Source organism: Ursus maritimus, unplaced genomic scaffold (genome assembly GCF_017311325.1).
Source record: "Ursus maritimus isolate PB19 unplaced genomic scaffold, ASM1731132v1 scaffold_25, whole genome shotgun sequence".
NCBI classification, from domain to species: domain Eukaryota; kingdom Metazoa; phylum Chordata; class Mammalia; order Carnivora; family Ursidae; genus Ursus; species Ursus maritimus.
The window spans coordinates 3050633-3062723 of record NW_024425008.1 but is presented as its reverse complement, the minus strand read 5'-3'; the positions used below and the strand labels follow the sequence as shown (position 1 = coordinate 3062723).

The 12091-nt window shown below is 50.2% G+C and overlaps 1 protein-coding gene across 3 annotated transcripts in view; it reads right to left on the bottom strand.

Annotated features, from left to right (window-relative positions):
- Nucleotides 1-5330, bottom strand: part of DYNC1H1 (dynein cytoplasmic 1 heavy chain 1) — a 68406-nt gene extending 63076 nt beyond the window's left edge. For all 3 annotated transcript variants that reach the window (XM_040641397.1, XM_040641398.1, XM_040641400.1), the window contains exon 1: nucleotides 4902-5330. In XM_040641397.1, the coding sequence (XP_040497331.1) occupies nucleotides 4902-5157 (256 nt within the window). In that variant the 5' untranslated portion in view covers nucleotides 5158-5330. The remainder of the gene's footprint in view (nucleotides 1-4901) is intronic.
- Between the last annotated feature and the right edge of the window lie 6761 nt (nucleotides 5331-12091).

Below are 12091 nucleotides of genomic sequence, written 5' to 3'. Positions count from 1 at the left end.
AATAGTGCACTGCCTGTTAATACACCCCCAGAACCGAAGAACCAGTGCAGAAAGTGCGGGGCCGCCTCACCAGGTCCTTTGCTGCGAGCCACATGGATACACATTTAGTGACCTGTGGACATTTCTTTCGTTAACTTCTGAGAGTCACCTGAATTTCTAGAGATGTTCAACAAAATGTCACTTAGCATGAATCTGCGTGTATTTCTACTGAAAGACCAGTTTAATGTATTTCAAACTCACAGTGATTTGCATCATTACACTGTGAGTTAGGTGAGCATTACGTCTCACTTAGTGAAATATAAAAAAGATGTGCATTCAATCACCTTAAGACTCGGACTTCTCCCCTAGGGAGACCGAGTGTGCTTTCACAAAGTGTGGTGAACGCACAAGGGAAGAGGGGCACCGCGACTGGTAAAGGAGGCTGCCCAGCTCCCTGTGTCCTTGGTCATTCCCTCATCCCCCTCCCTCCTGCTTTCTCCCAGCCTCAGGGCAAGTATCTTCTCCATCCAGCAAAGGTAGCCAGGTGTTCTCTTTGGTCCAAACTACCAAATTCCTTGTTACATGTTCCTGGTTCTCCTTATCTTTCATCTTCTTTTCCTCTTAAAATCCGAAACATACTAACACCACATTATTTTGGTTGATCACTATCATAGGTGTTCTCCCCTTTTTCTCTCACGTTTGCTTTAGTTTCCCCCTTTCCTGCATCGGTGCTTTTTCCTGTCACCTCGACACCCATCACCCCTTCGTCCTCCTTCTGAGGGGCTGTGACTTCTTTGCCACAACCACTCCCTGCTCTGGCATAGGCTCAGGGCATGGTGAGAAAGTCTGAGTTTTCTCTTCAACCTGAAGACTTCCATTTGTAACACCGTTAGCAATGGGAAGGGAGGATTAAAGCCCACATAATACGCGACAATGCTGGCAAACAATTTCCCTCCACCTTTACTTTTTTTTTTTTTTTTTTTAAGATTTTGTTTATTTATTTGACAGAGAGAGAGACAGCTGGGAGAGAGGGAACACAAGCAGGGGGAGTGGGAGAGGAAGAAGCAGGCTCCCAGCGGAGGAACCTGATGTGGGGCTCGATCCCAGAACGCCGGGATCACGTCCTGAGCCGAAGGCAGAGCTTAACGACCAAGCCACCCAGGCGCCCCTCCACCTTTACTTTTTAAAAAGAAGTGATGATGGTTTTCCCTTTGCTGCCCATAAATGTCATTTGTTATGCTACACTGTATATTCAAACCTAGTGAGCCGCAGACTGGTTTGTCCTACGAAGGGTGCAGGGCCCTGCCTACCACATGACAGCACAGGACAGAAGGAACCCAGGCTGAGGGACTCCCGGCCTAGGGCTTCAAGGTAGTGTGGGGTTACAGAAAAGTCTTCCTGTGACTTTATTAACCATTTTGGGGACAAAGCAAAGGCCAGAAATACATACTTTTTAGTCATCATTTCTTCATCCTTTAGGGAAATTAAGTCCTCAGAAAATATTTTTTTTAAATCCACAAAAACATTCCCCATTAAACCTTCCACATCGCTGTATCTCTAAGTTGAGGACTGTAAAAAGTTCTAGCTTTCTTTCGCATTCTAGCCCTAGCCATCTCTGCACTAATGAAGAGGAGATAAAACCCCTAAATTATGTATTTGAGGAAAAACTAGAATCCTGAGCTTAGGATAAGTACTGACTAAAGGCAGCCATTATTTTCAGTCTTAAAGACAAAGTACCAAGGCTAAGATACCCAAACATGAACAAAAACAAAACCCCACAGCACATGATCCCAGGCTGGTCACTAACAAGCTGGAGCCCTCCTGGGGCCTCCAGTTTCACCAGCTGCAAGATGGAGCACCTCTTACCTGCTCCCACCTTTACCACCCAACCAAAAACGCACTTCAGGTAAAAACTGCTACAGAACGTCATTAAAATTGTAAAATGCCTATTAAGTAATGAGCACCTATCTGCTCGTAATTTTAGAAGAACACTACGAAGAAAACAATTTTCTATAGGCCAGGAATTACAAGGAAGAGATTTCTCTTTTTCAAATCAGAGGAGCTATAATTTAACATTCCCCTTCCCACCAACTCTCCATTCCTTTAGTATCAAAATAAACCGTTAAATTCGCAATCTTTATTCTACACTTTAAGGAATACTGTACTTTAACAGAAAAGTTTACAGCTAGCTGGGATGGTTAAAAATGTATATATCTTCATGTGAAAATGCTTCTATATTCAATTGCAAGTATTTGGAAAATTCTTTCCATAAAAAGGGGGGGGGATAAAATAAAAGCAATTTCTTCTGTTCACTAAATTATGACTTCATTCTTGACAGTCTTTACTCAGTTTAAACAATTTAAACAATTGTTTTCCACATTACAAAGCAAGCCTACCTTTTCACTGTAACTAGCTACTGGATGCTCACATTTGATCAAAGGTGCCAAAGCCAACACCAGCTCAAAAATCACCCGGAAGAAAGCCTATCAAGTGACCTGGGTCTGTACTTACGTCTAAATTATGCTAGTTTAGTCAGGATGCTAATAAGACTGATGGGACCATACAGTCTTTCTTTAAAATTTTTAAGTGAAAAACAACTTACAGGCAGTTTGAAATACTAGAAATATTTTTTTATTTTTATAAATACAGAAATGAGGCAGGATTTCAATTGTAGACACTCTCATTCCTTAGTCAACATTCAAAAGTGCAAGTCATTATGGAGCCAAGACGTGGATGCTTGGACATTTGCTTTGCTGAAATAAGAAAATGTGCCATCAAGAAAACAGACGATTTGCACTAAAAACCACACTACAGAAACAGGGCTTCCCCCCAGTAATTTTAGCAAAGTTCAGTTCTAATGTTTGAGAAAAGTCAATTACTGATGAGAAGTCTAGAAGCAAAAACAAAACTTTTAATTTTTTTCCATAAAAAGAAATGAGACCCATGGTAGAAATCACCGATTTTAATACATAAACTGTGCAATGAAAATATAATCAAGAATATGATCAAGGATTAGCCAAGATTAAACTACTCAAGTACAGTAACCTAACACAAATTAAGATATTTTTTAAATAAAATAATGCATATTCATTGAAAAATAACCAGAAAGGCAGATTCTAAAATGCTGACACTGTTTATATCTGGGTCAAAGGATTCCAGGTGATTTTTTCTTTATCTATATGCTTTAATGTTCTATCACATACATCAAATACATACTCTTTCTGAAAAAGTAGGTGGGTTAAAAAAATTTTAACTAGTCGTTTCCATGCTGGAAAACATAACCCCAAACATAACAGAAAACCCTAAGCAACATTAATAGTCTCAATATGTCTGAATGGCTCATTTGCTTTGAACATTCCATGTGAGTCTAAGAAAAATATTCTTTCTCACACACTGACCTTCTCACCCTCTCACAGAAACAGAGGCTACAATGAAGCATCTCCTGAAATAGGTTTTGAAAGAAACAAACTATCAGAAAGAAACTTAAGTGTGTGTGTGTGTGGGGGGGTGATGAGACAGTATAAATCCCGTTATTGGCACCCATGCAGCTTTTCTGAGATTGTAAGAAGCTCCATGGCAAACATTTTCAGACAATGCCAATCCGTTAGTTCCAAGGTTAAAATTTACTTGGACATCACCCCTCAGTTCCCAGATGGACAGTGCCACACCCATTCTGTGCTGTCAAATACGCTCACCATCAACTACCAAGTGGTCCTACAGAGTCCAGAAACTCTCCCTGAAGACAAGTTCAATTCTCAAGATGAATCTAGCCTTGCTTTGGAGAGGTCACTATTCGAGAAGACTGCTGGAATATGCAAACCTTTTGCCCCCTCTCCCCAAGTAGGTGCCTAACCCAAATTTCTCTCTCTTTCTAAAAAAAATCTGTAAACTAGGAAGGCCTGGGTGGTTCAGTCAGTTAAGTGTCTGCCTTAGGCTCAGGTCATGATCCCAGGATCCTGGAATCGAGTTCCACATTGGGCTCCCTGCTCAGCGGGAAGTCTGCTTCTCCCTCTGCCTGCTGCTCCCCCTGCTTGTGCACACGCTCTCTCTGACAAACAAAATCTTTAAAAAAATAATAATAATAAATAAATAAATAAATCTGTAAACTAGATTCAAATATCACAGGGTCACCATTAGGATCGTCTAAGTGTCACACAAATACAGGGGTATGATTAGTGAAACCCAGCGGTGCACCGGACACTGAGATGCTAAGTCTAGCCCAAGCAGCAGGATTAGCTGGTGACTGGTCGAGTCACTTCACCTGAGTTTGCTCGCGAGTGAAATAGGGAAATACCCAGACAGCATGGACGCTGTGAAGACCAAGAGGCAGACCTGGGAGCGCACATCCACCTACAACAGGATGCTCTGCTCGCGGCCCGGTCCGGCCCTGTCATTCCCCGGGCCTCAGCATCTGAGTCCGCACAGCGCAGGGCCAGGACGTCCGCCGGCCACGGCTCCCCCCAGCTCCGACCCCTGAACCCAGGCTCCGCACGGCTCCGCGGGTCTGCCCCTGACACATCCCTCCGGAGGCCGCTCTGGCCTGGCCACAAATCGAAACCGAAAAGCTCATGTGACACTGGAGGCCGGGATGCGGCCTCCGCCCGCGCTCAGCCCCGGAGACGCTGTCTCCACCCAACTCGGCCATCTTGAGGCCCGAGCAGACAAAGCGATCCCATTGTTTTGGGTGACGGCAAGACAGGGGCACCCGCTCTTCGTTCCCCGCGACCCGGAAGGGGGCACCCCCGAGGCTCCCGCCTGACAGGGGGTGTGGCGCCGGCCTCGCCGGGCGGCCCCTGGGACCCATCCCGCAGGGCGCCTGCAGCCCGGAGACCGCTCCGGCCCCGGCCCCCCGACCCCCCCGGCTCCTCAGCTCCGCCACCCCGGCCGCCCGGAGCCCCAACGCCCGGCCCCCGGCCCCGCACCTTTGAGCGTGGAGCGCTCCACCAGGACCGTGTGCACCTGGGGGTCCGACAGGAACTTGCGCATCTGCTCCAGGGCGCTCTTCTCCTCCAGCGCCGCCTCGAGCGCGGCCGGCGCCTCGCCGCCATCCTCCAGCAGCAGCGGCACCAGCTTGCGCAGGTGCTTCTGCAGCACCGACACGTCGGCCACGTTCTGTACGGCCGACACCTCCAGGCCGGCCGAGCCGTCCTCGCCGCCACCGCCGCCCGGCTCCGACATGGCGCCGCGCTCGGGACCCTCGGGGAGCGCTGGGCAGGCGGCCGCGGCTCCGCACGAGAGCGAGCGCCGAGCTGACGAACGAGAGAAACGGGCGACTGAAACCCACCGGCCGCTAACCGCGGCCGACTGAAGGGAGCGGGCGCCGGCTCCACCCTAAAGACCGCCGCCCGCCAGCCCGCCCCGCCCGCGACCCGCCGCCCTCAGCCACTAGCGCCCGCTCGCCGTCCCGGCGTCACGACGCTGTGCATGCGCGCGTGCGGGCCCCCGGCGACGCCGCCGCGCGGCCTTCTGGGACCTGTAGTCCCAGCTCTGGGAGGGCCCCACGTTTCCCCGCGTCGCAAACCCTAAAGATGGGAATTTGACTTGGCTTGCGGGCGGTGCGGGGTGGTAAGGGACTACAGCTGTCTTGTTCGCTGCTGTGGCCGAACAGCACATGAATGAATGAATGAATGAATGAATGGTGTTAGTGACGAGAGCTAACTTTTTTTGGAGCAGTTAGCGTGTGACCGACATTGCTCTAAGTAAGCATTTAACCTGTATTCTCGCGTTGAACGAATGAATGACTAGTGTGTCGAGTGCTAAAATATAGTCGTGACTTATGTGTTATAAGATATACCTGTGAAGAGTGAGAACATTTTTCAGAGGGGCAGGACATGAGGGGCGTGCCACATTGCTAATCTGGAAGGAGGGGGAGGTTGGGAAGGGGACATTCTGGCAGAGGAACTAGCCTTTACAAGGACAGAAGGGCCTGAAGGTTGCGGCTGGAGCTCTGACTGCAGAGGCGGTGTCAGGTAAAGCCAGGAAATGACACCAACCTAAACGGTGGGCTACAGCCAAGCGGTTGTGGGTGCTGGCTGCTGATGACGAAATAATTCCCCCTGGAATGCTGGGATGACCAAGTGGGAGACCTAGGTGAGAGCATCTATCTAGAATAGTGATCCTCTGCTAGCAGCAGGGGCTGGTACTGTCATTCCATGGGCTTCTGCATCTGGGGATGCACGAGGCAGGGGCTGAGACGTCTGCCGGCCAAAGCTCCCCCCAGCTCCCATCCACCTGGATCTCCTCCCTTACCCTGAGATGACATAAGGGCGAGAGTCCAGGCTGCCCACATTCTTGGTTTAGAGATGACAGTTTCTTTTAAGGAGCATTAATTGGCCTTTGAAAATTCAAACTCATAACTTGCTTCTTAAATTGGGTGGAGGAATGGAAGCCAAAGGCGTTATTTTTATATCAAAGTGCACAGTCACAGAGCTGAGTCCTGATTGGTAGGATGATGATGGGATGATTTGATTTCCCCAAATCATCTTTGGAAAACTGGGAAACATACAATATGCTTATCCTTGCTCAATTACCCAGTGCCAAGCCCCAGGGGCTGCTGGAACATGGAAACTAATCAGATGATTCTTGTCTTTAAGGAGCTCATGGAAAAGGAGACAGATTAATACCCCACCCTCCAGCCCTCCATTAGTCCACCCTTGTGTGATATGCCCAAACAGATCTAAATAACCTTCCCAGAAAAAAATAAAGCAACTGCAATGAGTTTGTGCTGTGATCATAATGGTAATGAATACTAATAACGCCACCAACAGCTACCACTGAATGCTTACTCAGTGCTAAGTACTCTGCTGAGCACCCTCCACCTCCGTCATGTCCTTTGGTATAGGAACAGAGGTGAAGAGGGAAATCTTTTAGGTGCAAGTTAGTGAACTCTGAATTGACCATGCACCACCTGAGACCCAGATACCCAGCAGCGACCTGGCAGATGGAGAGAGGCTGCTTGCAGGGTGCACCGTGAGTCAGCACCATTCAGGAGCCCCCAGGAGATGAGCCGCTTGGCATCCAAGAGACTCTGCAACTTGGCCCTGAGCCAAGGCAGCGGAGCAGCAGGCTTTGGTTTTGCAGCTCTGTATGACAGGCTCAAAATTAAAAGTTGTTAAAAAATCGAAAAAATCGGAATCATCTACAAGGATTCATACACTGACCCAAAGTGGTTGCATTTCTGTCTTGTAAAGATGTTTGTTGTGTTCAGCACATGAGGATGGTCAATGTTGATTGACTGCTCACTGTACCCAAGTGCTAAGCACTCTAAATTCCTTATCCCCTGGCTGGCTAGACTTCCCCGGGGCTGCAAGGGAAGATCTCTTGTGAGATGTCCCCTTTTAAGTCCTGGTGTAGGACTCTGCCCCTCCCCCCCATCGTCCTCCAAGCTGTCCCTGGGTGGGGGTGGGGGGCCCTCCACCCAAGCCAGGCCTCTCCCACCGCTAGCTCCGTTAGGCATCTCGGCTTTCCTGTATGCACAGTAGAAGCGGCTTCAATTGGCGGTGGGCAGCACGGAGGGGGGCTGCGTGTTGGAAAGAGAATTCGTTCCAAGTTGATGGGGGATGATAGTGGCTGCTAGGCCGTTTGTATTTTATCAGAAATCGGTGAACTATTTACACAGAGGAGATTGCATCCATTCCCCACCCCTCTCTTTAAGGTACTGGACTGGATGGCTCTTCAAATCAGAGCTGGGGGCTCGTACCATCCCCACCCTGCGTCTCCCTCTCCTGACCGTGGGGTGGCACCGAGCCCCTCGGCAGAAGCCAGGCTGGCCCAGCACCTTCAGGCTCTGCGCCTAGGCTCTCCCCTCCTCTCCCTCCGTATACCATGCTGGGCTTGCCCGCTCGCTCGCTCATTCATTCATTCATCCATTCCATGGGCTCATTCCTTGAGGAATGCAGCAGGGCTCGGCCCAACGCGGGTGCTTGGTTAATGCTGTGGAACCAACGCCAGGGAACCGTGTGCTGCGGGGGCAGCAGCCGGTCCACAGGGCACATTTTGGATTTTGACCTTCCAGCTGCTTTAAGCCAGGCGGGCCGCGCCGTTCCGGGGCCAGCGCAGACTGCGCTTGCCCTGCGCTCACGGGGGAGGGGTTGCTTTCTGATGAGCTCGTTTCGGGACCCAGCCCCTTTCCGTCCGGTTCCGTCCTGGGGGCCTCAGGGTGAGGCTGGAGCCAGGTCGGGTTCCTGGAGGCTGGGAGCCGCGCTGGGCGTGGTCGGGGGGGAGGGGGACGTAGGGACAGCACCCCGACCTAGCAGAACGGTCTCTTGGCGCCCCTTAGTGACACGGAGGAGGACACGCGCGCCCCCGGACCCCGCGCGCCAGGAGGCCCCTCCCCAGCCCGCGGCGCATCGGTCCCGGGGGCGCCACCAGGCTCACGTTCCCAAGGTCACCCGGGTCCCTGGCTCATGGCCACAGAGCGAGTAATGGGAGTGACCAGAGGGGAATGCCAGCCCGTGGCCCCGCCTGCACCCCACCACCCACTGGGGAGGTTAGAGAAGTTTGTGTCTAAGGACAGACAATTAAGGGTCACACCTGCCCACAGGCCCTCGGAGACCCCTGACGCTGCCCTGGGTGCTCCTCTTTGGAGGTACCACGCTCCTTTTCTCACCTAAAAACCTGTGTCCCCCACCAAGGCCGCGGCTCCCTGCGCGCACTGGACCCCCTCCTTCCTCTGAATTCTCCCTTGGCACCCAAACGTTTTCCTTCTCCTTCCTGGACCCTTCCCTGCGGTGCCCAACCTGCTCGAACGCATCCCTTCTTTAAACGGAAAGAAAACCCTGCCATATTGCCTGCCTGCACCTCGCCACCCCTTCACAGCCTTTTCCAGCAAAATGTCTTGAAAACGAGTGTTGGGTGGGGACAGCCACTCACCCTATCTTGAACATAATGAAGCTCTGTGATGACATACCTAAACATACCGCATTATTGTATCCTTTTCACGAATCGACCCCTTTATCATGTTGAAATGTCCCTCTATTCCTAGAGGTGTTATTTGCCCTATAATTTACTTTGATTTTAGCATAGCCACTCTGGCTTTCCTTGGATCAGTGTTGGTGCGGTCTATCATTTCCCACCCTGTATTTTAAACTTATTGGGACCTTTGTATTTAAAGTGGGTTTCTTATAGGCAGCACATAGTTGGTTTTTGCTTTTTAAAAATCCTATCTGACAATCTACTGGCCCTCACCTGGGCTGCTTGAGAGCTGCCTGCAGGCCCAAGGGGAACAGTCTTTATAAACATTGAGGTCAGAGTCATCAGTTCTCTGTGGCTTCACATCCCTCTTAGATGGCGAATGGTCCTTGCTTGCCCACTTGGACCCTGAGTCATCTGGTCCTTGGCTTGCCTCCAAACCCATCACCTACCTCTGTCCCTGTGTGCTGACCTATTGTCCCTAGGGACAGCAAGCATGCCTCAGACTGAGAGCCTTTCCCTTGCTCTAGAATGCTCTCCCTCCAGAGTCCTAAGGGGCTCACTCCTTCTCTTCATCAGCCCTCTGCTCAAGTGTGACCCTCTAGAGGGGACCTCAGCTACCTTCCCCACCATTCTCCCCTTTATTTATCGATTTATTGTCTTTGGAGCATGTTTCTCCACAAAAATACGTAATTTGTGCTTCTCACTCATGGTCTGTGCCCCCAACTAGAATGTGACCCCATGAGAGCAAGGACTTTCTCTTGGTAATGGCAAATCTGTGTCTGTGCTTGGAAATGCGTCTTGCTTGCTGTGGGTGTGGAATAAATCTTTGGGATGTGAGTAAATAAACAGAGTCCTTTTGTTCTCTCCAGGTGAATTACAAAGTGATTCTAAAAGAATAGAACTAAAAAAAAAAAAAGTATTACTCAGCCTAATTGTGAAGAAACTGTCACAGCTTATCTCTGTAATATGATAAACGAGCACTAATTAATTGCCCAGGGTGTCACACTCGCACATCAATCCCTGGTCTAATTCAGGCCTTTGCAGTTTATCTCCGTTCATTATTGAAATGGCAGCCGTAATGCATCCCTTCATTTCCTCAGGACTTTGAGAAGAGGGGACACAAAGATGAAGTTTTCAGCACATCCTCATGAAGAGTCCTTGATGGGATATCTGGGGAGATGGGAGGTCTGTCCTCCAAAAGACTTGTTCAAGTCCTAACCCCTGGTACTTGTGAATGGGACCTTACTTGGACATTGGGTCTTTGCAGATGTCATCGGCGGGGGGCAGAGAAAGAATCTGAAACAGGGAACCAACATGGGCTTGATCATGACCTGAGCTGAAACCAAGACAGCGGAGCTCAACCAACTGAGCCCCCCAGGCGCCCCCATGCAAGGCAATCTTGATAGTGCAGGACATTGCGAATACACTAGAAACCACTGAATCATACACTTTAAAATGGTTAAAGTGGTGAATTTTATGATATGTGAATTTTATCTCAATAAAAAGTTTTTAAATGGACATGTGGAGAGAAAAAAAATCCATCAGACAAGTGTGATTGTTCTATGATCTCCCAAATATTAAAAACTTTCTTATTGGTTATAAATACATAGGCAAATAAAAATGGTAAAATTAGGGCGCCTGGGTGGCTCAGTCGGTGAAGCGTCTGCCTTCGGCTCAGGTCATGATCTCAGGGTCCTGGGATGGAGCCCCGCCACCATCGGGCTCCCTGCTCAGTGGAGAGTCTGCTTCTCCCCCTCCCTCTGCCTGCAGCTCCCCCTGCTTGTGCTCTCACATAAACAAAATCTTTTTAAACAACGGTAAAACTAATATTTATGGAATACACTCTATATCTTAAAATATCAGAAACAGAGTGCTAGCGCTTATTTCTTTGTTCGAAAGCAGCACAGATGCTAAAATTGGAAGGCCCCAGAGGAGATGAGCGTGTGTCTGCATGATGTCGACATACAAGTTTGTGCAGCAGTCCCTGTTTGTCCTTGATGCCACAGAACTGGCCACTTGGAAGTGGTTAAGGTGGTAGACTTCATCCTATGAGTGTTTAACCACAACTTTAAGAAAACACTTACCAGGAGCAGTATGAGCTGTGCTTCCCTGTCCCGTGGTGCAACCTAGGATGTGCGGCGAGCATCTTTCCAGGCCTCTGTCGCTTGTCACTGTCCCTCCAGGGTTGAGATCAGCTTCCAGCGTGGTCTCTGCACTTGGAGCGATGGCAAGCGTCTCCGAGGGCTCCTTCAGCGTGAAGTCTTCGCGGCGTCCCTGCCTTGGGACGTCATCCTTCTAGACTCAGCCTGGCCAGGCTCCTCTGGCTGCTCGTATCCATGCCCCTCCCCTCTGCGGTGCTCTCCTCTGGGACCCCACTGCTGTGGCATCCGAGTGTGACCTCCAGGGTTAACATGTCCCGATCCTCGCGGCTCTCGCCTTTGCTGGCGAAGTCCTGGCTTCGCGGATGCACTTTGGTAAAACAGCAAGTGTGTTCATCACGGAAGACGGTGCAGCTACCGACTTTGCTGGCCGTGTGGGAACTGAGTAACATGCGCCGTGACCGTGACCCACGGCCTTTGAAAGAAGCGCCAGATGGTCACTGATGACGCATGGCTGTGATCTCGGTAGTGATTTGCAAGCTGGAGAGCTCGCCGCAGTCTGTACCCAGTACAAGTACTCAGCTAACACATGGGCGACTGATACTTGAAATGTGCTGTTGAGGGACTGAGGTTAGCCTACTAGATCGTGGTAATTAAAATTTGTGCATATTGGAACCGTGCAGGGCAGGGACTGCCCGTATTGAAATCCCCCCCGCCCCATCTTGCTTTTCTCTGTGTTCAAGGAGAAGCTGGCCCCAGGGCCCATTGTTCCAGAATGAAGCAGAAGGTGGCCGTGGGTTTTTTGGACTTTGTTTCCAAAAGCCCAAGCCCTCAGGAGAACAAAGGGGAATGGAGGAGGGACAGCTGAACATCTGATGTCTCCCTTGTGGGCAAGGTATCCTGGGGAAGGAGGGTCCATGAAGTGTCTTGGACCACAGGGAGACTCCCCTGGTCTGGGGTGAGGAGAAGCAGGTGAGGGGGTTCTGGGCCTGCTGCCTCCAGTCCCCAGAGAGCAATGCAGGAGAGGTGTGGCACCCAGGTAACAGGACCCCAGGCAGGCTAGGCCAAGAGGCCCACATGCCCAGCAAGGCTGGGAGCAG